We start from the raw sequence: 23,183 nt of genomic DNA on the forward strand, positions 1-23,183 counted from the left end.
ATAGTACCTTGGTGAAAGCTTGACAACTGACTGCTCACCAGACACCAACAAGCTTCCAATATATAGCATACAAATAAGCAGTTAAGAGTTAATACGTTCCAAGATCAGATGTTGCACTTCTACAAAAATGAAAACTTGAGCATATTGTAGATGTTTGCTAAATGGCATTGTATAATCCTTTTTTTTTTTTTTACATACGCACCCGACGCCACACCCACGCATGCTGTAGTGGGATTTCACCACCTATCGGTATCGAACCCAAGACCTCATGTTGAAACTCCTCAGAGTCTACCACTGAGGTAAGGACTCGAACCCATTGTTGTATAAATCTCTTATGATGCATGAGACTCTCCATATAAGTTCCGTGGCGTTCCATGAAAAGAGAAATATTAATTTCTCTGAAAGAACTCATCTTCCCCTTTATCGGGCCTTCTATGGAACTTGATTCTTACTTAAAAAGTTGCACAGAACCCTGGGAATCGAAGTAGTTGAACTTCGAGTTCCATGGAACACAATGTTCTTGCAAGGCAATTTCCACACATCCAAACCACCAGATGCCCAAAAGGTTTTATGGAACACTTCCCTTAAGAACTCAAGATTTGGAAAAATAAATAAGTCCTAACAAGGGAAAGATAATTGCTTATAGGAAAGTAAAGATTTCTGTCCATGAAAGTTACTTTCGTTGAACTCAGTATCCATGGCATCTAAGTGGGGACACACAAATCCGCTTTCCATGGTACTTCCATTGAACACAGTACTCAACTACTCATGGCATTTAAGTTGGGACACACACATATCCACTCTCTCCATGAAAAGAGAAATCTTTACTTCTCTGAAAAAATGCGCCCTCCAAACATTAGGCCGTTTTCATGGAACTTCAGTTGTTAAGTGAAGACTAATTTGGAATCCAAGTGGCATCCAAGCAATGGAACCCTCAATTTCCATGGAACTTAAGGTCTTAAGTGGAGAGTAACATGCATCCAGACAACCCAAAAACAAAATCATACAGATTGACACTACATCAATCAAAAGAGAGGGAGAAAAAGGAAAGAGCGAAAGAAAGAATCATAGATGACTTTATAAGGAAAAGAACAATTATAAGCTTGTCTACATGCTTAGAGAAAGGAATGTCATGAACTTGGACAAAAAGAAATAAATAAATAAATAGAATAGAAACATGATAATTGATGACAATCATTAAATAAATAAGTACAATAAATACCTTAGGATGCATTTGAAAGTACCTCAGGAATCGAGGGCTGGTGGAATGTTTCCATTCTCTTTTAGTAGTACTGAAGATGAATGAAATATTGTTACCGGGTCTGTTCCCCAGCCTCCACATCCAAATTGTCAGTTCAGAAAAACAAATTCAAACAGTCCAAATCCTCAGTTCAGAAGAATGACAATATAAACCAAAATTCATATGGAGGTACACACGAATGCAACCAAATATGCTTTAAACTATTGCCCACACCTTTCGCCAGGGAACCCAGATTAAGAATGCTGAAACATTGTATACTGCAGACAGGCAACTCAAAGCCAAAAACATATTGTTGTCCAAGAAGCCATTACACATGGAATAGAAACACATGTTTTAATTAATGGATTTAATTAAAAATCATTACGTGATACACATTTTTTTTTCTCTGATGAGTAGCAAAAGCAGCTGATGTAAAAAGAACAACCTGCTCCTGCAGTTGCCATCTATGAGCCATGAAAGAAAGCACTGGCTAATTGAAAATGGATATACGTGTATCAAATATCAATTAGTCAAACTGATTGCCTCCTGGATATGTAGGCTTTTCCAGCATGCCATTTCTTACAATTTTGAATGCTCCTACACATATTTGCGTCCATCTAGATGTTCTCCCCAGGTGGTAGCTCAGCAAGCTTCATAGGAGTGCCAAGAACTCTCTCCATGTCAAAACGCACTTCAATGTTGCGGATGCTATAGCCAACCACCATCAACCAATATAGCAACTTGGCAAGTTCTGGTGCACTGGTCTCTGTAGCTGCTGTCTGCAAGCAGGCAAGAGACCTCAGTTACCGGAAACAGTGGTAAAGGGGTGTGCTAAACCAAGAGGAAAACATGAGCTAGAAGCATCTAACAATTACAAAATGAGCAGGAGCGACATTCATGCTAAAAGAAAACGCATGCATATTAATCATGCTGAAAAGGTGCTTAGGCATGCACATTACATACATGTTGGATGGGGACTTCATTACATTCCTGCCCAGACACAACTGTGGATATTTTACAGCAATTTAATACCTACTGATACAAGACAAAAAAAAATCTCAGTTAATGTCCAACATTCATAAGGAAGCTAGATAAGCCGTCCTGTTTTGGAGTTAATCCCACAGTAAGCAGATTACAATTTTTATTTTTATTTATTTATTTATTTTTTAGGGTAATGGAAATTTATTAAAGGCCAGCTGGCAATCGTCAGAGAGAAAATAATAAAAAGGGAAATGAAGCCCTGAGAAAACAAAAAGAACAAGAGGAAACAAAGGAAACTATCCATCACGGCTTTTGAGGATGAAGGCCCATTCAAAAATAAAAGCCTTCTTGAATGAAATCACTGTCTCAACTGAGTGAGAAGTTTTGTTGAAGCAGCACCTATTCCTCTCATTCCGTGTCACCCACCAAACAACCGAGAAAGTCATGTGCATATGGCTCCTTCCATTATACCCATACCTCCACCATGCCACGTCCATAGGAGATCTCTTACGTTACTTGGCATAACCCATGACAAGTTGAAGGAGGATAAGAAATGGCACCACACCTTGATCGTGAATGAGCAGAAGATGAACAGATGATCAACAGACTCTGCTGGTTGCTCACAAGGATAATGTCTATTCGGGATGACCATGGACTGCTTTTCCAAGTTGTCAATTGTCAACACTTTCTTCTTACCTACCAAGTGAAGCCGCTCCTTTGGGGGGAATGTCGTAATGCCAAAAGTAGTAGGCGTGGCCAATGTCAACACGCGAACGGAGGATCAAATCATATTGTAGAATGAACTAACTGAAAACTTCCTGGAATTATGGGCTTTCCAAACCATTTCATCATTACCACCTGGAGGAAAAACATATTTAAGCCTCTCTAAGAAAGACGAGCCCTTCCATTTCCAAATCTGTCAATTCTCTTCTGCAAGGAAGATTCGAACATACTTTAGGACCCCTAACCAAGAAGCACTCTGCCACTTTAATATCTGTTAAAGGCATATCTGTCAAAGGCGCTAGCCAAGCTAAGTTGGGATAGATTTGTGATAGGGGAAAATTGCTGCACCACTCATCTTCCCAAAATCTGACTCTAGACCCATTGCCTATAGAATAAGAAATGCCTTTCCTGAACTCCAACTTGAGAGACATAATCGACTTCAAGGCCTGTTAAGAGTGGATTCCTTAGCCTCCCAACCCCCCAGCTGTAACCCACATTTGGAAGCAATGATTTCTCTCTAGAAATTCCCTTCCTCCATGGCAAAACACCACAACCATTTCACGAGAAGCACGCGGTTCATTGTGAGAAGATCTCTTATACCAGCCCCACCTTTAATAGGCTTGAAAGCACCTTCCCATTTTAAAATATGAAATTTGAAGCCTTCGTTTGAACCATTCCAAAATAAGTCCCTTCTAAGGTTCTCTGATTAGAGTCTAACTGGGGGATCAGCACTTGAATAAAGACATATAATAGTGGCATATTGGAAAAAGTTGCTTTAATGAGAGTTAGTATCCCTCCCAATGAGAGATATCAGCTCTTCCACTTAGTGGTTTTTTATTTTTAATCCTCTCCACCACCTCGTCCCATAGATGCGTATGGGGTTTCCCTATACATAAAGGGAGCCCCAAACAGGATGAAGGAAGAGATCCCACCTTGCACCCAATAATTGAAGCCAAAAAGGAAACCTCATCTTGGGATAAATGTATGCCCAAAATTTCAATCTTTCCCATGTTCACTTTCAAGCCAGAGACCGCGTCAAAACACATTACGATCTTGTGCAAGTTGAAACATTATTTTTATGAATTTTGTCCCTATGAAGCAAAGAGGAATTAAACTACTATAGTTTTTTGAGGTGCAGGATGCTGTACATGTGGAGCCCATGGTTTGGAGATCCAGGCAATTGATCTGATGTGCCCCACTGTGGATGGGGGGATGCCCTGAAACAGGTATAGGTTCTAACCTTTCTACTAGTGGCCTACAAAATAGACAGTTTAAGAAAAATACAGGAATGGACAACATACGATGGAAAATGGGCCAAAGATTGAACAGTTAGGATCTCATAGGCCATGCATGTAAACTGTGGGGTCACCAAATCAATTGTCTCAATCACTAAACATCGGATCCAACATGAATTTCCTTTGTACCTTGGTAAACCTATGTTACTCAAGTATGGGAACGGATACCGAGTACTCCAAGGATCAGCCACATTGGATCCTCAAATCCATAATCTCAGGATACAGATTTGGCAACTGGCAAGGATTGGTCACTACTCACAGGTATAATCATGTTAAAATACAAACCCGGCCCCCCAATAATATCAAAAGTTCAATTTGTTGTCCACCTTGCATGATTCTCTGCAGATTATGAATAATTGTTAACTCTAGAGTTAAAAACCCCAGTCATTTTGGATTTCAGGGATCACTTATCTAACCCTTCTCCAAATATCCAAGTAGACAACTCATTTGCTCTAGAACTTTGAATGATCAAAATACCATAGCAGTAAAGTAAAAAAAAATAATAATAATAATAATAATAAATAAATTTGTGGAGGCAAAGAATGCCTAAAATACCACTTCATCAAAAACACTGCCTATAAAAGATCCTCTCAGCTATAGTACGGATGCATTTATTCTAAGCCCAAACAAATACCATGATGAAAGCACATGCATTACACCATGTGAAAGTGAGACAACCCTTTCTGAAGTGCCACATCAATACATGTCTATTCATGACAAAGATAACCATCATTTCCAGAATAATTAAATCTAGAAAACATAAAAACTTGGTTTGTTGAAGCAATTCCAATGTCATTCCTAGGAGAGATATATGGTTGCTTAACTCTAAACTCTTTGAAGCAATTACAGAATTACCACATTCTCCAAATCCCATGTTTTACTGATTAGGAAAACAACGAAATCATGAATATAATATGCATATAGAAGAAAGAGTTAGGAAGATCAAAAGCAAACCTTCATTAAGGAAGGGTCCGAAACTGCCAAAAGACGCTTTATGAAGGTATTCATAGCCAGCACAACATCCTCTCCAGCACTACTTGTCAACTCCTACATATGTTGGTTAAGAGTTAGAAACTATAAACATGCCAGCCAACCTCTTCATCCTTTGTTTGCTTTAGAAACATGCATGAATATGAGAACAGAAGAAATCAAAAAGCCACAGCGAAAAGGGATGCAACTAAGGCCAACCAATATTTCATTGCCATTTTATTCAGAATCAGTAATGGCTTGAAAATTTCAGAAACCTTTACAACGCTGGACTTAAAAATAAATTTCACTTGACCTTTTAAAGAACAAACCAGACTGAATGGATTGAATCTGGACTGCAAACCGCCGGTTGAACCAATACTTCCCACAAAAGATCATGAGTGACCAAACCGAGCAGTGAACCGGGTCAGCCTCCAGTCTGGTTTTTGAAACAAGGGTATCACTTCTTTACACTTGTGCAACTGCAGGGATACATATACACAGAAAAAACTTTTTATTTTCTTGAAAGATAACGAGATTTTATTGAAAAGGCCCGCCAAGGCAAAAGCTAGACAAGAAAAAGAATAGAGCCCTGCACCACAAACTGAAGAAGAAGAAGAAGAAGAAGATTGGCAGCATGCCAGCATCCACCGCCTCTACATTAGAAGCCCACCCCACCAATTCAATCTTAACCTTCCCCATGACCTCTTCCATAGAAATGCTCCTATTTCATAAGCATCAACAATCCTGCTCCCCCCATATCATCCAAAGCACCACCATAATAACCAACCATCACAGCGCCTTTCCTTCTTTTCCCACTCTTCCATGCTGACCCATCTTCAACGGACTTCAACATCACCCACGACACATTTAAAATGCTTAGGAAGCACTCACACACCTTCCGAGCAAAGGGGCAATGAATGAATAGATGATCAATTGATTCTACTTCACCCATACACATAATACAAATGTTAGGGAGGATCAAGGATCTCTTTTGAAATTGTTGATCGTTAGCACTCTTTTACTCCCCGCTAACCAAACAAAGGCCGCGATTCTCGACGAAGCTCCATAAGACCAAGGTTGAAAGGGATGACTATACATTGAAGTCCAAGGCAATTCCCAAAGCATCCCGTAGAAAAAGCAGATGGAAGCAACCTGAGCTATGCACATGCCACACCATAGAGTCCTTTTCTTCTGCCAAGGGAAAATAATCCTTTTTAGACTATCCAATAGTCTCACCAAATCCTCAGCTTCCTCATCCATCATATCTCTCTGACGAGGAGACCACACAACAGTACCGCAACAAATAGAATAACATCGATCGACTGTAATGTTCCTGTTAGTAGCCAGGCAAACTACTCTCAGAATGACCTCCTACAGCACACTACCTCCACACCACACGTCTTCCTAAAAACGAACGCAGCCACCATCACCAAGAGAGAAGGGGTTACTAAATTTATGAGATATCGACGCCACAGCTGTCCAAAGGCTAGAGGTGTGGTAAAGCAAAGATCTCTTAGCCCCCCAACCTCCCACCTGGGTACCGTATTTACACACCATTAGCTCCCTCCATAATCTTCCCTCTTCAATTCCATATCTCCGCATACATTCACCTAACAAAACAAGGTTGTTTCTAGCTCCCTAATGCCAGCTCTGCCCTCATCTATCAGCTTGCAAACCTATTTCAACATGAGGGGATGAAACTTCTTCTTTTCCTCTACCCCTTTCCACAGAAAATCTCTTCCCAACTTTCCAACTTGTCAAGCATTGATTTAGGCCATTTGAAGAGGGGCATAAAATACAACGGCATATTAGAAAAGGTAGTTTTAATAAGAGCCAAGCAACCACCAAAAAATAGGTGACACTGCTTCAAGCTCGAAAGCTCTCTCAATTCTCTTATAACCTCGTCCCAAAGAAGCTTTAGCAGCTTCCCATTACACAAAGGCAACCCCAGGTACATCAGGAAAAGACCTTATCATGCGGCCAAACAAGGTAGCCATCCTCAACACATCAATGCTCAACCGGAGCCCCAACATTTCACTTTTTGTGACATTAATCTTCAAACCAAAAACCACCTTGAAGCATGTTACAATCTTCCACAAGTAATCTAACATTGCCGCATCGTCCTCGCAAAGTAATAAGGTATAGTCAACATCTTGGAGATGACTAAACTCCCGCATCTACCGCTTTAAGCCACTGATTAATCCGACCTCCTCGCCTTTGTGAAGCATTTGCTAAGAGCTTCCATAACAACCATGAACAGATAAGGAGATAAGGGATTGTTGCCTAATGCCCCCCAAAGCCTTAAAGAATCCTTTCGGTGATCCGTTAACCAAAACAGGAAAAAAATAATAATTTGCGATTTAATGCAAGCCCTAATCCAACCCCCCAATCTATATCCACAGCCCACTCTTCGCAGACTCAGTCTACAAGATCATCATGCACCTTCTCGATGTACAACTTGCAGACTATTCCTGTTTTGCCTTTCATGTGCCTAGAATCGATGCACTCATGGGCGATGATAGTGTTATCCAGAAGTTGTCCTCTAGCAATGAAAGCACCTTGATTTTCAGAAATGATATTCGAAAGCACCCCTCGGAATCTCGTGGCAAGAATTTTAGCTAAGATTTTATAAGGGCCCCCGATGAAGCTAATGGGTCTAAGGGCTTTTAAGCTTTTCGCCCCATTGATCTTTAAGATGATCGCTATGAAAGAAGCCACGAGATCATTTGATAATCAGCTCCTCTTAGAAAACTCAGTGATAATAGCCAACACATCTCCCTTAACCATGTTCCAAGATCTCTGAAAGAAAGCCATAACATAGCAGTCCAAACTTGGGGCATTATCTATGCCCATAGAATCTATCGCTGCTTTTAACTTCTTCCTCAAAATCTTTGAAGAGAATCAGGCTCCACGTTTGATATTTGAGAGGATTCCAGATTATCCAACCACGACCTCACCACTTTTTGCAAGCTAGTAGGTTCTTATAGAAATTCAGTATTTTGTCACAGACTTGCATCTTTTCTGAAATTCTTTTGCCATCTACTACCAAGCTGCTAATTATGTTGCTTCTCGCCCTTTAACTTGCTATGCAATGGAAAATCACGTATTTTTTGTCCCCTTCAACCAAATTGCACTTGACCTTTGTCTCCACTTAATTCTCTCTTATCTAAGACGATTAACATAAGTCAAAGAAAGATTTGCACACTTCTCTCTTTCAACAGCCAACAGGGCCTCTCCCTCCACATTTAAAGCATGGATTTCCTTTACAATATTGACAAGCTCTACTTCTCAGGCTCTAGACACTTCTTTCTCCATTATTTTATCCTCCGTTTTAACAACTTAAGTTTTCGGCTGAATCTGAATCTAGCATAACCTTCAATCGCAAACGAACGCTATCAATCTTCAACTAACCGCGCAAAACCTTCTACTTCCAGCCACACTAGCTCAAATCTGAATGACTTTGGGCCCCAATTCTCCTCTACCACCTCCAACACTATCGATCAATGGTCAGAACCAGGTCACAAAAGGCTCCACTATTAAATTAGCGAGAATTTCTCCAGCCAATCAGCAGAAACCAAAAACCTATCAAGGTGCTATAAGATAGACTCTTCTTGCTTGCTGGTCCACGTATTTGCACTCTCCATTGGTAAATCCACCATATCATTCCAATAGAGGACCCAATCAACAAATCCTTCATACTTCGAGTTATGTGACCGCCATTTGATTTTTTGTATGTGAATCAAATCACGTTGTAATCCCCACCAACACACCAAGGCAATCCCACCTCTCTCCCACAATTGTGCTCTCTAACCTGATTGACTAGGGCCATAAATAACCATCTGAAACCCAATGAAACCCCCCTGAGAACCACGAAGACTAAGAACACACACCAGCACGTTGAAATCCCCACCAACACACCAAGGCAACCCCATGTTTCTCTCTCACAATTGCACTCTCTAACCAGATTGGCTAGGGCCATAAACTACCATAAATAACCATCTAAAACCCAATAAAACCTCCCTGAGAACCATGAAGACTAAGAACACACACACCAGTTCCCCCCGCTTTGTCAATGGACTGGTACTTAGTATCCTGGAGAGCAATCACATCAGCTTTTGCTCTTTTCCATGAGTCCCTAACCTGAGCTCTTTTTAGCTTACTTCTCAGCCCTCTAACATTCCAGGTAAGCGCTATCATTGGGCAACTAATTTTACCCCTCTTCCCTCAGCTGACCTTGCCTGCGGAGTCATAATTAATCGAGCACTTGAGGCTTAGCAACTTCCTCCATCCTCTGGGAGATTTCCTTGTCTTCGCAATATGAAGGTCTTGTTGTCTCTGCACCCCCCTTCATTCAACAAAATAAAGCAATGAAATACATCTTCATCACATGCCCTGAAAGACAGCCCCATTAGTCTTCCCACCCATCTTTGCACATCCTTTGACCATTTGATTTGTTCTTTTGTGAGTTCTTGGTCACCTATCTTAGCACCTTAGATCCCTGTTAATGCGATTGTGGCAAATTGGCTGATGATTATTTCTTCCTCCCTCATCTTTGTGGCTTGTAGAGGCATGACAACAGGGCTTCCAATAAGCTGTCTTTAGAAGATAATATGTTCCCCAGAGTTAAAGAGTCTCTTTCTCCTCAATTATCAACTCTCCCTAGCAAGCCATCACCATTGCTCTTTCATATTCCTCTCCTTCATCCCGTAATTCCCCCTACGTAACAGAACCTTGATCAATCTCCTGGAATACGGAAGCACGAACCCTATCGTGTTTCCTCATTGGAGTCAACAAATCGTCATCATCGACTACCGCTATTCTATTGCCTGTTGCCTCCTTCAGTTGCTTTTTGGTATTTACAGCGATCCTTAGTAGGGGAACGATCTCTCTCCTTTGATATATAAGAAGTGACAGCAACTCCCACGTGCAGGCGTTTAAAACATTAAGGACATGTGCAGGTAGAACAACCTCCGTCGCATGCCTAGGGGATAACACAAGCATGAGGGCCATGGGCCCCACTCCCTCCACGCGGCACTACCCCCACCATGCCTCTATTAGTGTCTCCTTCCTTTCCCATCCACATGTTAGGCCGTGCTTGCACACCGGCTTCAACATTAATGGCGCCTTTTGTATGTGTCGAGCTCTCTTTAATTTGGGCCATTATCTCCTCCCAACCCAAAGGCTTTGTTTGCCACATCGCCTGAAGCAATGTACCATCTCCGTCAAGCCTCCCTACACTTAATGCACATGTCTCCTCCCCAAGAGGTTCAGAGACCGAGCCTCTTGCCACCTATAGGCATTGATGCTATGATGTACATTACCTGTACACCTGCAGGAGCTCCTACACATGTCATCTCTCCACCATCCACCTCAACACCTACTCCCCTTCGCCCAATCAAATCGGCACATGCACCTCCCCTTCTATTTAGCGCTCCACTAGAGAAATGCATTGGTACTCCATGCTTGCGCATGTCTCTCGCCCTCGAGCTTTTGGCCTCTTGGCTTTGCCAAACCACCCCCCATCGATTCGAGATTCCCCGGCTACTCTCTCTATCCACATGAGCGAGAGTCATTCTTCTCCAACCACAACTACTACTAAATCTTAATCCGCTATTGATTGCTTCTTCTTCACACAAATAAGGGTTGCGCTTATTTCCTCCACCTTCTGTCGTTGCATCCATAGCTACCACCTATCCCAAACATGACATGATCGCTAGGAAGGCTTCTTTAAAAGCATAACTCTAGGGGAACCTCGCAAATCAGAAACCCTCCTCCCATCCAAAGAAGGATTTCAGTTTCCAAATTTGCTTAACTAGTCCGTCATTGAACAGGGCTCCTATCACCACCACCTAATCTAGATTGACCCTTGGCTTGAGCTAGATCCACACCTTATTCACCTCAAGCGGCTTGATAATGGAGTATTTCCCTTCTAGCCCACAACAAGCTTCAAGCCATGATTTGATTTGTGAAATGAAGGATCATACCTTCGTTGAAGTGACCAACGACCATTGCAAAGATGCCAAGGATTGTCGATCATAGTTAGATCGATTCTGATCACTGGCTCTCAATCAGAACCCTCCTTCTAGATCAACTTCTTCTCCTCCAAATCCTTCCCTCCCTGTAGCTTCAATTGTTGTTCCTCCCCAACAACAACATCCCTGAAGGATTTTGGGCTTTCTCCCTTCCTTGTTTCTTCTTCTCTTGACCCCTCATGAACCACACCCTTTCCTTCTCCAATCTCAGCCTTTCATCTTCTTGGCTCCCTCTCTATTTTTTATACAAGGACCGAAACGAGCACTTTGAAATGACAATTTCTTCCCCCCCAAAACTCTCCCCATGTAACGTTTTCACTATAATGCAGGGGCATTTTCACACTGGGCTCGAGTGGGGTAGCCTATGGGATGCGGGGACACACTCGGGGTGGGCGGCCCATGTGAGGCGGGTGGCTCGTGAGAGGCAGGCCCCACCCATGTGATTTGGGTGGCTCGTGTGAGGCGGTACCCATGTGATTTGGGGCCCACAAGGGGGGTTCGGCCGAGGTCCTAACCCATGAGATGTGGGGCCTAGGCTATGAGATAAAGGGATTAATTTGCCATGCTCTAATAGTTCGAGCTTTTAGAGCAAGTGGTAAATTGTCCTGCATCAAATTGGTATCAGAGTGGGAGGTCTCGGGTTTGAGACTCCTCATCGAGGGTGATTAATGCAGGGGCATTTTCACACTGGGCTTGAGTGGGGTAGCCTATGGGATGTAGGGACATACTCGGGGTGGGCGGCCTGTGTGAGGCGGGTGGCTCGTGAGAGGCGGGCTCCACCCGTGTGATTCGGGTGGCTCGTGTGAGGCGGTACCCATGTAATCTGGGGCCCACGAGGGGGGTTCAACCGAGGTCCTAACCCATGCGATGTGGGGCCTGGGCTATGAGATAAATGGATTAATTCGCCGTGCTCTAATAGTTCAAGCTTTTAGAGCAAGTGATTAATTGTCCTGCATCACACTGCCTTCAGCTCCTTCGATCACATCCGAACAAAAGCAAATTTGTGATACAACAAAATCTTCTAGTCATGAGGCACGAACACTTCCATTACATCTCCAGGTTGGCCAAATACCCTAGAAAAATTGATGGTGGCCACCCCTATGGGAAAATGACAACAAAAAGAGTACGAAACTCTAATTGCACCATTCTTCCTTCTTCTCCTTCTCCAGCACTTGTTTTTTTTTTTTCTCTCATGACCACAATCCAGCTACCTTCCTCCCCTTCTTTCGTAAAAACCTCCTTTCCCGAACTATTTCCTCTTCCTCCCTCTTCCCTCCCCCTTTTGCATAGAGATTTGCCCCTTTCCCCCTGCCAGCCCCCTTGTACTTCCTCCAACATCACTTCGTTCCGAGATACCAGCATACCACAAGTCGTTCTTCTCTCGACTCGCTGCTCATCCTGAAATCGCCGCTTGTCTCGATCCTTCCATCCTCTAGACTCGATCCTCGCCACTCATCTCCTCCGAGTACTGATAAAATGAAACTAATAAAAGTACTTATCAAAGGAGTGAACAAACCAAGTTGGAGGTTCTTGTTCCTCTTTCGGTTACAGATGGTGATGCCAACATCTATTATACCAGTTATTCATGCCTAGAAATTGGTTCCACACCATGCTAGAGAACTACAGCGGATTGACATTTATCACATCACCATGTTCACTTAAGGTGTTTACAATGGGGATAAACAGGCCACACAAATTAAGGACTTACTTGCAGATAACCCAATTCCATCCATCTCCAGATGTAATTATGTCAAATATCAAGAACATGCATATCTAGATACTACATACAAAGCAACCGAGCGTTGCTTGCATCTCTCAAGCATTCGTTAAAATCTAAATCAAGCATTTGTGCAACCAAAGCATGGACTAACAAAGAAAGACTAGTATTTGAGCATCAACTAAGTTTTGGTATTAGATGCAAACTTATCACTGAATTTTCCTAGTTGTTAAAGCTTTTGAATGGTAACGAGTTATCCAGTTGAGGTTTTTTTAATTTCTTCAATGACACAAATACATTGGATGAGCACACGAATAAATGTAAGACCTGTAACCCTGTGAGACCGACCGTACACTTCATTTTCAGTGCCGACACTTTTCAGGCAAACCAAATCGGCGAGTTTTGATCACGACCTCATTTTGGCACTACAACATCCCAAGGCTTGTGCCCAAGCGACCGCGTGGGCGCTACGATTCCAACGTCGCGCGGCATGCCCCATTGCAACCCCTAGATTAGAAATTGTAGTTTTGGCACAATTTAAGTTGGGCCGGGCAACGCACATGGTCCCACTTGCACAAATCCCAAGGTTGTCCAATCAATCAAATCCATTAATCAAGTCATCCATCCAATCAATCAAGTCATCACTTCTCTCTCCCCATTAGTCCCTTCCATCATGTAACCCATGCCTTGCCCATGCCTAGTCATCTCTCTCTCTCTCCTTCTCTCTCCCCATTCTACCCCTCCATCTTCCTTTATTTCCCTCCCTATCCTAAAAGTTCTACCACAAAATCCCCTTACTCCCTCTCATTTCTACCATTTGCTATCAAGAGAGTAGAAAGAGAGTAAGAGAAAGAAAAAGATTAGAGAGAATTAGGGAGAAATTAAGAGAAAGAAAGATTAGGGTGATGATTTAAGAGAAGAGAGAGCTTGGGAGAAAATTAGGAGAGATCAAGAGGTTAAGAGGAAGAGAGGAGATAAAAGAGAGACTAGAGGAGATTAAGGGTGGAGAGGACCTTATTGGATTGTCCAATCGCCGATCCAACCGTTCATCCGTCTTTGTGAGTACATGGGAGAATTTTGATCCTCCTTTTCTTTGTGATTTATCCATTTTTGGTGGGCTCACATGGGTGGGACCAGTGTTCGAAGTATCGGTATCGCTACAAGTTTTGCTAGCCAGGGATAGAAAAACAATATCAATATCGCTGATAATATCACTGATAATCGGAAATGCGGAGAAACATGGGAAAAGCGGTGGAATTTTCAACAAAACTTTAGGAGATTAAAATGTCATATTTGCATATTGAGAAATAAAAAATTTGTAAAAAGAATGCATATGTAATAAGTTTCTATTTAATAGGGCATATTTAACCATCCAACCTTCCATCCAAACATTCATTGATATTATAAAATATTAACAACACATCATATTTCACCAAGAAATCATCAACAATTGGAAAGGAAACGAAAGATTGTGGTCACGCATGTTGTGATATCAATAATATCGAGATATTATGAATATAATCAATAACAAATTGAACACTACATACATCCATGTGCCCGTGAAAAAAAAAAAACAAATTTGAAATAATTTTTTTTCTAATAAACAAAATTTTGATGATATCAATACGTTGGCGATATTATTGAAATATCGTCGATACACTTATGATACAAGCATTACCTAGAATTTACATAGTCGAAAATATTGGCAATACATTGGTGATATTGATGCATTGGCAATACAAGTGACACCTAGAATTTACATAGTTAAAAACATTGGTGATTACATTAAAGATATTGATAGCGATATTTAGCGATACATTGCTAATACCTGAAATTTTTTATACTACCAGCGTTATCGGTATTGCTGAGCTGGAGATAAAGATAATATCAGAGATATTTCAATAATATCGGAGATAATTTGAACACTGGGTGGGACCCACCTTAATCATGTATAGATTGTATGGTGGACCACATAGTGGTGAGGGGCCACCCCGATGGCCGGACGTCTTCCCTTGTTTTTCTTCCCTTTCCTTTCTTTCCTCATTTTCTTTTAAGTAATGATGTTTTGGGGCCCACAAGTGGGCCACGCTATTGGAAAGCATGCCTCGCACACCATCACAGCGTGGACCACCTTATGTGGCCCACCGTGATATTTATTTTCCATCTAACCTATTGATTAGATCACACATATATTGATGAAAGAAAGACACAAATTTCAGCTTGGTTCGAGATTCTTTAGGCACATCATGAGTTGGCCCACCTAGTGGACAACGTAGATTTCTTATGTAGACCCTACCTACTTGCCCTTTCTTTATAAAAAAAAAATACACATAATGCCCGGACGCTGGACATTCTCAGTGTGAGACACTGGAACTGTCCAGTGTCCAAAGTCCATTAATACAAAGGGGGAGTGGGGCCTCCACTCGTGGGTCCCACCATGATGTGTATGTTGCATTCACACTGTCCATTCGCTTTGTCAAATCATTTTGGCCGTTGAGCCCAAAAATGAAACCGATCCACATCTCAGGTAGGTCACACCGCAAGCTGCAAGGGGGTTAGTGAGCCCAAGCGTCAGTGACGCTGTTTGCATGGGCCATTGGGGAGTGGTTCCCAGTCGTGGTATCCAACCTGATGTATATCATAGATCCACACCATCCATCTGTTTTCCAAGATCATTTAAGGTGTTAAGCCCAAAATCAGGATGATCTAACCATTAAGTGGACCACATTACAGGGAACAATGGGGTTGGGAGCCACTCATGTCAGTGTCCGCACATGCAGGCGTGCGGAGTGGTGTCCCACTCGTGGACCCCACCATGATCTATATGTTAAATCCATGGTGTCCACCACTTTATCCAGATCATTTTAAGACATGGTCCAAATTTTGAGGCAGATATGATTTTTGAGTGGGCCGCGCGGAGGGAAACAATTCCTGGCTGTTGAAACCTTCCAAGGCTCACCATAGGCTCCCTGTTTGTCCAAACCAATCCCAGTCAGAGCCTATTGGACCCCGTTCAACTTGGTTGAGATAGTGGACGGAGTATATCATCCACTTGGGGCCCACCTCGATGGTGCAACAATACATAGACATATATATATAAAACATCGGCACCAACAGCTGGCACTGCTGCCAGCGCCCATGGGTGGGCGGACACCCACTGTGGGGCATGGAGTGGGACCTACTCGTGGGACCCTACATGATGTATATGTCTTATCCACTCCGTTCATCAGTTTTTACCATATCATGTTAGGCCATGAGGCCAAATTTCAGGCCGATACGAATCTCAAGCGGATTGCACAGAGGAAAACAATGGGCTCGTTAGTGCTGCTCATTTTGACAGCAAAAGGGGCCCACTCGTGGGACCCACCTTGATGTTTCCGTGCCATCCACGCCATTCACTCTCTTCTTTAGGCCATGTTAGGCCATGGGCCCAAGGTTCAAGCCAATCCAGATCTTAGGTGAGCCACACCACAGGGAACTATAGGGTGGAAACCCCTTGAACTTGGAATCCCCTAGATATAGAATCCCTTGGATTTGGGATCCCTTCGACTTGGGAATCCCTTGGATTTGGGGCTTTCTTGGACTTGGGATTCCTGGATTTCTGAAATCATTGGCTATGTTTGGCACCTTGTATTTAAAATCCCTATAATTTTAAGTAAAATGCAAGATATATTTGGAAGGTTTGAAATTAGGTATTAAATTAATTTTAAAATCCCTAATTAGTGTATGTATGTAATGTTGACACTATTGTTGTATTAAATCCGTTGAGGCATACACTTTGCCTGAAATGATGAAATCCCAAGACTCAGATGGGCCACAAACACAGGATTACATCCTAGTGACTAACCAATGATTTATAACCGATGATTACATTGGCAATGTTAAATAGTGCAGATCATCCTATTGATGTCGATGATAATCTGATCGTTTTGGGATATCATCAGTCGGCCACGTGCCCAATAGATTGATAGCCTAGTGGCACACATGTTACACATGTGGGTGTCCATCCAGGTCATTTCCAATGGACCCCGTCGTAGCGTATGTATCTTTATCCATGCCTTACCTCCAGTTACTATATTTGTATGTGCAAGCTACATGAGAAGCCGATGTTAGTCTAAGTGGGCCACACCACATAGACCTCTATATTTCTAGTGGGGCTTACCGTTCGGGTCCCACTCTCTGTACATGTTGTGCCAATTAAGGCCGATTATCACATGATATGTTTGATAACATGCTAATATGCTTGGCCTGATAAAACACATTGATAATATGCTTAGTGTAATGGATATCATGCCCATACGCATCATTTGTATGCCTGTTGTGAAGAACGATTGATCATAGCATACACCTTTCGGCTTGGGATACTTAGGGGACCCCATATGAGATAGGGTTGCCCCACATGATCGTGCGGTATGTGTAGGTTTGGTGCATGACGTAGACTAAATGACTCATGCATTCAGTATGTCATGATCACTTTTACACCCTAACAACATTGGAGTTGTGGCCTCCACAGGCATATCATGGATGGTTGGATTAGATACTGGAAATATTTGATCTAGCATTAGGGTGCTATAGATGTCATTGGGTGAAAGTCCCTAAACCCTTGTAGTACCAATAGGATGCTTCAACGTCGAGACCGGGTGAATAACATGAGCACCCGAATGCCAAATATAAGTAAGTCGCGTCTCCCACAGTGTCGTAGTCGGTTGAAAAGGGATGTGACCTTATCCGCCTGAGGGTAGGGAGCTGTTACCCACATAAAAATAGTATGTTTGCAAATAACCAAACCTTAATTCATTGATATCGTAACTTCCCATTTTTTGTTAATATTTTCTATCAACGATTGGCACATTTTGAGAAAATGATGGAACTACCCCTACCATAAAACCTCTCTCTCTCTCTCTCTCTCTCTCTCTCTCTCTCTCTCTCTCTCTCTCTCAAAAACCCCCAATTAAAATCATTTTGTGGATGTTCCATATGGAGGAGAATAGAAGGATTTATGTTCTTCCAATGGAAGAGAATTTAAACTTGTTCCATAAGGCCATTTTCATCATTTTCTAATGGTTACCAACGGAAGTTATGAAAACTAGAAAAATGTGGGTATTTGCAATAGCAGTGAATTACCAATGTGGTTATTTGCAAACCAAATGGTTCAATGTGGGTATTTACGAAAACCCTATCGTTGACATGGAAATCTGCAAACACACCTTAAAATGGAGGAGACAAGAAGGCCACAAATATTCCTCATTGGTAGTAGATGATCAACAGCCTCATTTCAAGGAGAAAGAATGCATACATATGACAAAATTATAGTTCTTCTTCTGAAATGATTCATATTGAGGACCTCTCTCCCAACTAATCATTCAAAAGCTACCACATTGGTGTGTGATGCAGGACAATTAACCATTTGCTCTAAAAGCTCGAACTATTAAAGTATGGCGAATTGATCCCTCTATCTCATAGCCCAGGCCCCACATCTCATGGGTTAAGACCTCAGCCGAACCCCCCCTCGTGGGCTCGTGGGCCCCAAATCACATGGGCCGCCCACCCCGAGTGTGTCCCCGCATCCCATGGGCTACCCCACTCGAGCCCGGTGTGAAATGCCCCTGCATTAATCACCCCCGGTGAGGAGTCTCGAACACGAGACCTCCCTCGCGGGCCCCAAATCACATGGGTCCCCCACCCCAAGTGTGTCCCCGCATCCCACAGGCTACCCCACTTGATCCCGATGTGAAATGTCCCTGAATTAATCACCCTTGGTGAGGAGTTTCAAACACGAGACCTCCCCCGTGGGCCCCAAATCACATGGTTCACCCACCCCGAGTGTGTCCCCATATCCCACGGGCTACCCCACTCAAGCCTAGGGTGGAAATGCCCTTGCATTAATCACCCCTGGTGAAGAGTCACGAACACGAGACCTCTTGCTCTAACACCAATTTGATGCAAGACAATTAACCACTTGCTTTAAAAGCTCGAATTGTTAGAGTATGGCGAATTAATTCCTTTATCTCATAGCCCAGGCCCCACATCTCATGGGTTAGGATCTCGGCCGAACCCCCTTGTGGGTTGGTGGGCCCCAAATCACATGGGCCGCCCACCCCGAGTATGTCCTCGCATCTCACGGGTTACCCCACTCGAGCTAGGTGTGAAATGCCCCTGTATTAGCGTGCCTAGGAACTGCTAAATATGCACACCAGTGGACTTCATTTAACTGGTAATGTCCCTCAATATCATCGCATTTTAGTACTTCACAAAGAATGACCCTCCCTTCTCAAGGCTCCACCACCGGTCATCCCTCACGACTTCTATGAGATTATTGCTCGGTCCATCCATCTTTTTCTTCTTCTTTTGAAGGATACTTATATTAAAAGAAAACATAACAGAACACAGGGGCCCAAGATGGGCAGCTACAAAAACAAAAAGGAAAAAGAAAGCAACAAAACTAGAAAAAACTAAGCAACAAGGAAAAGAAAAAACCTATATAAAAATAAATAAATAAATAAAAGCTAAGCTACACTAGATAGGAAACAAAAAACATGATCCAAATCACAGCCCTGAGAAGGAGAGGCTCTAATCCAAGAGCTTGGAAATGAGCGAGTTGCCTTTAAGAGAGAGAACCATTCTCTAACATCTCTGAATATAAGAGCAGCAACAACAGCCAGCAAGTTGGAGGACTTACGGAAGCATCAGAGGTTTCTTTCACTTTAGATCGCCCATGAGGAGGCTAGACCGAAAAGCCCCCACAATGATGTCGTATCTTTTTCAAGGCCGGGAGAGTGCCAAGCATGTAAGAATGTGGGAATACAATCAGGAGGGACCCAATTCATCGAGAATTTAGTGCAGATGACACTCCATATCACTGATGGGAAGGGACAGTGGATGAAGAGGTGAGGGATGGATTCTCCAAATCTGAGGAAAAGAGGACAAACATTAGGGAGTATCATTCCTCGCTTCTGAAGATTGTGGGCTATTGGTCCATCCATCATACTAACAAATTCAACAATTTCCTCGTCCATCAGATTTCTTCAAATCCTAAAGCATTACTATCTAGCCAACTCACTTGCTATAGGCTTGGAAGACCATAGTTCCTTTTTCTAATTACCACCTAATACAATCTTGGGAATGCACTACGTAAGGCTATAAGCACCTACTACAACAAAACCAATGGTCATGGTTCTAAATTAAGGACCATGAGACGTCTAAATACACAATTATCAAATCGAAAACAACAACATAGTATAGGATGAAGCACATAACTTGCGCCATGGCAATCCAAAGATGCACAGCTTGCCTCCAAGGCGGTTGGACTTGATGATGAACAACCTTGATCAACGGCCCACACATCCGACGATGTAAATCACTCTTGGCTCACCTTCTCCCAATTCCTCTCTCCATGTGTGTGCTAAAAATGTAAATCACAGGATTTATGCATATGTAGATGGCCAAGAGTCTTCTCTTATTTATAAGATTTCAATTATGCTCTTCCATTATGGATATCAATCCTGCTAGTAGTCACTTTCCATTTTAATATTAGCCCCTTGATATTGGATTTCCTAAATTGAATGGGCTTAAGAGACTTGAGCCCAAGTTTTCATTTAATAATTTTTTTTTTAAAAAAAAAATCAGAAAAATGCATGTGCACGTGTATAGGACACATTTCTAGCATTCTCCTACTTGGCCCACAGGCTAGCACCATGCTACCAAAACCTCTTGTTCAAGAAGTATTTGAATATGAAAACAACTCAGCTTTGGGCTTGATACTCATAAGATCTTTTATGCATTCACGAAAACAACCTCAACAAATCCAACTCGGCTAGCTAACCATAATAACTTATCAAGTGAACCTACTCATATGAATCATGGCAATAATACATTAATATCGACACTCCACTATTAGCACGTAATGGCCACAATAATTCCTTCGTGAAAAAGCTTTCTTGTTAACATTATCCATACTCATTCACATGCTCACATATGAAAAATAATAATAATAATAATAAATAAAATAATTTGAAAAAAACATAATCATCCATTAATGATATATTATTGTATCAACAAGAAAAACACATCAAAACCATCTCATAAGGCCCATCTTCTATAGATACTCCCTATAGGACATTGGCACCAATCATTTTGTCAAGGGATCCACAATCGTGAGCTTCATGCTTACGCGTTCAATAGGCACCTGATGATTCTTGATCTTCTCCTTAATGGCGTAGTACTTAACCTCTATGTGCTTCGCACAACTTGAGTACTTGTTCTTAGAGAAGAAAACTATTTTGGTGTTGTTGCAACAAATTGAATGACTTAGCTATAGTGTCAACAACTCCAAGTCCTGAAATAAATTTCGCAGCCATAGAAGCTTGCTCTTGGCTTCATAGCATGCCACAAATTTAGCCTCCATGGTAGAAGCAACGGTAATCATCTGCTTTACCCTTCAAGAAATTGCTCCACCGACTAGCATAAATACAAAGCCAAAGATAGACTCCCTACTATCTAAACATCTAGCAAAATTCAATTCTGAATACGCAATCACCTTCAATTGATTTGCCCTTAATGCAAGGGCATTTTCACACCGGGCTCGAGTGGGTAACCTGTGGGATGGGGGACACACTCAGGGTGGGTGGCCCGTGTGAAGCGGAACCCATGTGAAGTGGGGCCCATGAGGAGGTTCAGCCGAGGTCCTAACCCATGCGATGTAGGGCCTAAAATATGAGATAAAGGGATTGATTAGCCACTCTTTATCAGTTCGAGCTTTTAGAGCAAATGGATAATTGTCCTGCATCAAAGTGGTATCAGAGCGGGAGGTCTCGTATTCGAGACTCCTCATCGAGGGTGATTAATGCAGTGGCATTTTCACACCGAGCTCAAGTTGGGTAGCCTGTGGGATGTGGGGTCACACTCGGGGTGGGTGGCCCATGTGAAGTGGAACCCATGGAAAGTATGGCCCACAAGGAGGTTCAGTAGAGGACCTAACCCATGCGATGTGGGGCCTGGGCTATGAGATAAAGGGATTGATTCGCCACTCTCCATCAGTTCGAGCTTTCAGAGCAAGTGGCTAATTGTCCTGCATCAGCCCCCTTGTGATTTTGCAAACTTTCATTCCTTACAAGTGTCGCATTACTTTCTTTATGGCATTCCAGTGTTATATTCCAGGATCAGTCTAGTATCTTCCCAACATACCAATTGCGAAACTAATATTAGAACACATGCATGCTTCAATATAACCTAGACTACCTACTATAGAAGCATATAGAGTCTTTTCCATCTCTCTACGTTCTAAGTCATTTCTTGGGCATTGCAACAAACTAAACTCATCACTTTTCACAATTGGTGCATCGGTTGATGAACAATTTTTTACATAACCATATCTCTCTAGAACTCTCTCGATATAGGCCCTCTATGCCTGAAATCTCAATTCCAATAAAAAAGGTTGCCTCATCTATATCTTTCATTTCAAAGTTCTTAGTGAGAAATGACTTTATCTCAAATTGTTACAACTAGCAAGCAGAATATCATCCACATATTGTTACAATTGTCCACATGATTGTGGCCTCAAGTGCTTTCCTTGTGTTTTAAGAAAACGTGGGCTCTGAGTCTCTCAAGTCGAATCAATTTAGGAAATCTAATATAAAAGTGTTAGCATTAAAAGGAAAATGATTCCTAAGAGCATTGGTCTCTCTGAAGAGAGTGGAGCCAAAAAAAATATAAATATAGAGGACTCTTGGCCCTCTCCATATGCTCAAGTCATGTGAAACTACCCATCCTTAGCTCACACATTAAGACAAAAACTAGGAGAAGGTGAGGTAGGAGTGACCTATACCGCAAGATGTGGGACCACTAATTAAGACCATTCATCATAAACCTCAAGCACCTATGAAGCAAGCTGTGCATCTTTAAACCGCCATAGTGAAAAGTATGTGCTTGATCCCTTTACCTATTTGTGGCTTTCAATATGGTAAGTGTGCATCTATGTCTCATGATCCTAATTCGGGGTCATGGCTGTTAATTATGTTCTTGTAAGTGTTTAAATGTGGTATCAAAATGTAGGTTTTGAGGCCATGCAAATGCAGATCATGATCAATAGAAAATCACATGATCATTTTTGATCCATTCAATCATATTGAAAAGCACATCATACAATCGATTGTGATTTTGGAATAATTGCAATCAATGGCTCTAAGTTCATAGGTCTATCAAAGATCATCAACGGTATCTTACAATTA

General features: G+C 42.1%; 1 protein-coding gene across 1 annotated transcript in view; it reads right to left on the reverse strand.

Moving 5' to 3' along the window:
• Window positions 1-1,575: 1,575 nt before the first annotated feature.
• Window positions 1,576-23,183, reverse strand: part of LOC131237065 (uncharacterized) — a 58,002-nt gene continuing 36,394 nt past the window's right edge. Inside the window, exons 6-7 of the mRNA XM_058234713.1 lie at window positions 5,194-5,286; window positions 1,576-2,019 (exon numbers count right to left, since the gene is read on the reverse strand). Coding sequence (XP_058090696.1) covers window positions 1,858-2,019; window positions 5,194-5,286 — 255 coding nt within the window. The 3' untranslated portion in view covers window positions 1,576-1,857. The remainder of the gene's footprint in view (window positions 2,020-5,193; window positions 5,287-23,183) is intronic.

Source organism: Magnolia sinica, chromosome 2 (genome assembly GCF_029962835.1).
Source record: "Magnolia sinica isolate HGM2019 chromosome 2, MsV1, whole genome shotgun sequence".
NCBI classification, from domain to species: domain Eukaryota; kingdom Viridiplantae; phylum Streptophyta; class Magnoliopsida; order Magnoliales; family Magnoliaceae; genus Magnolia; species Magnolia sinica.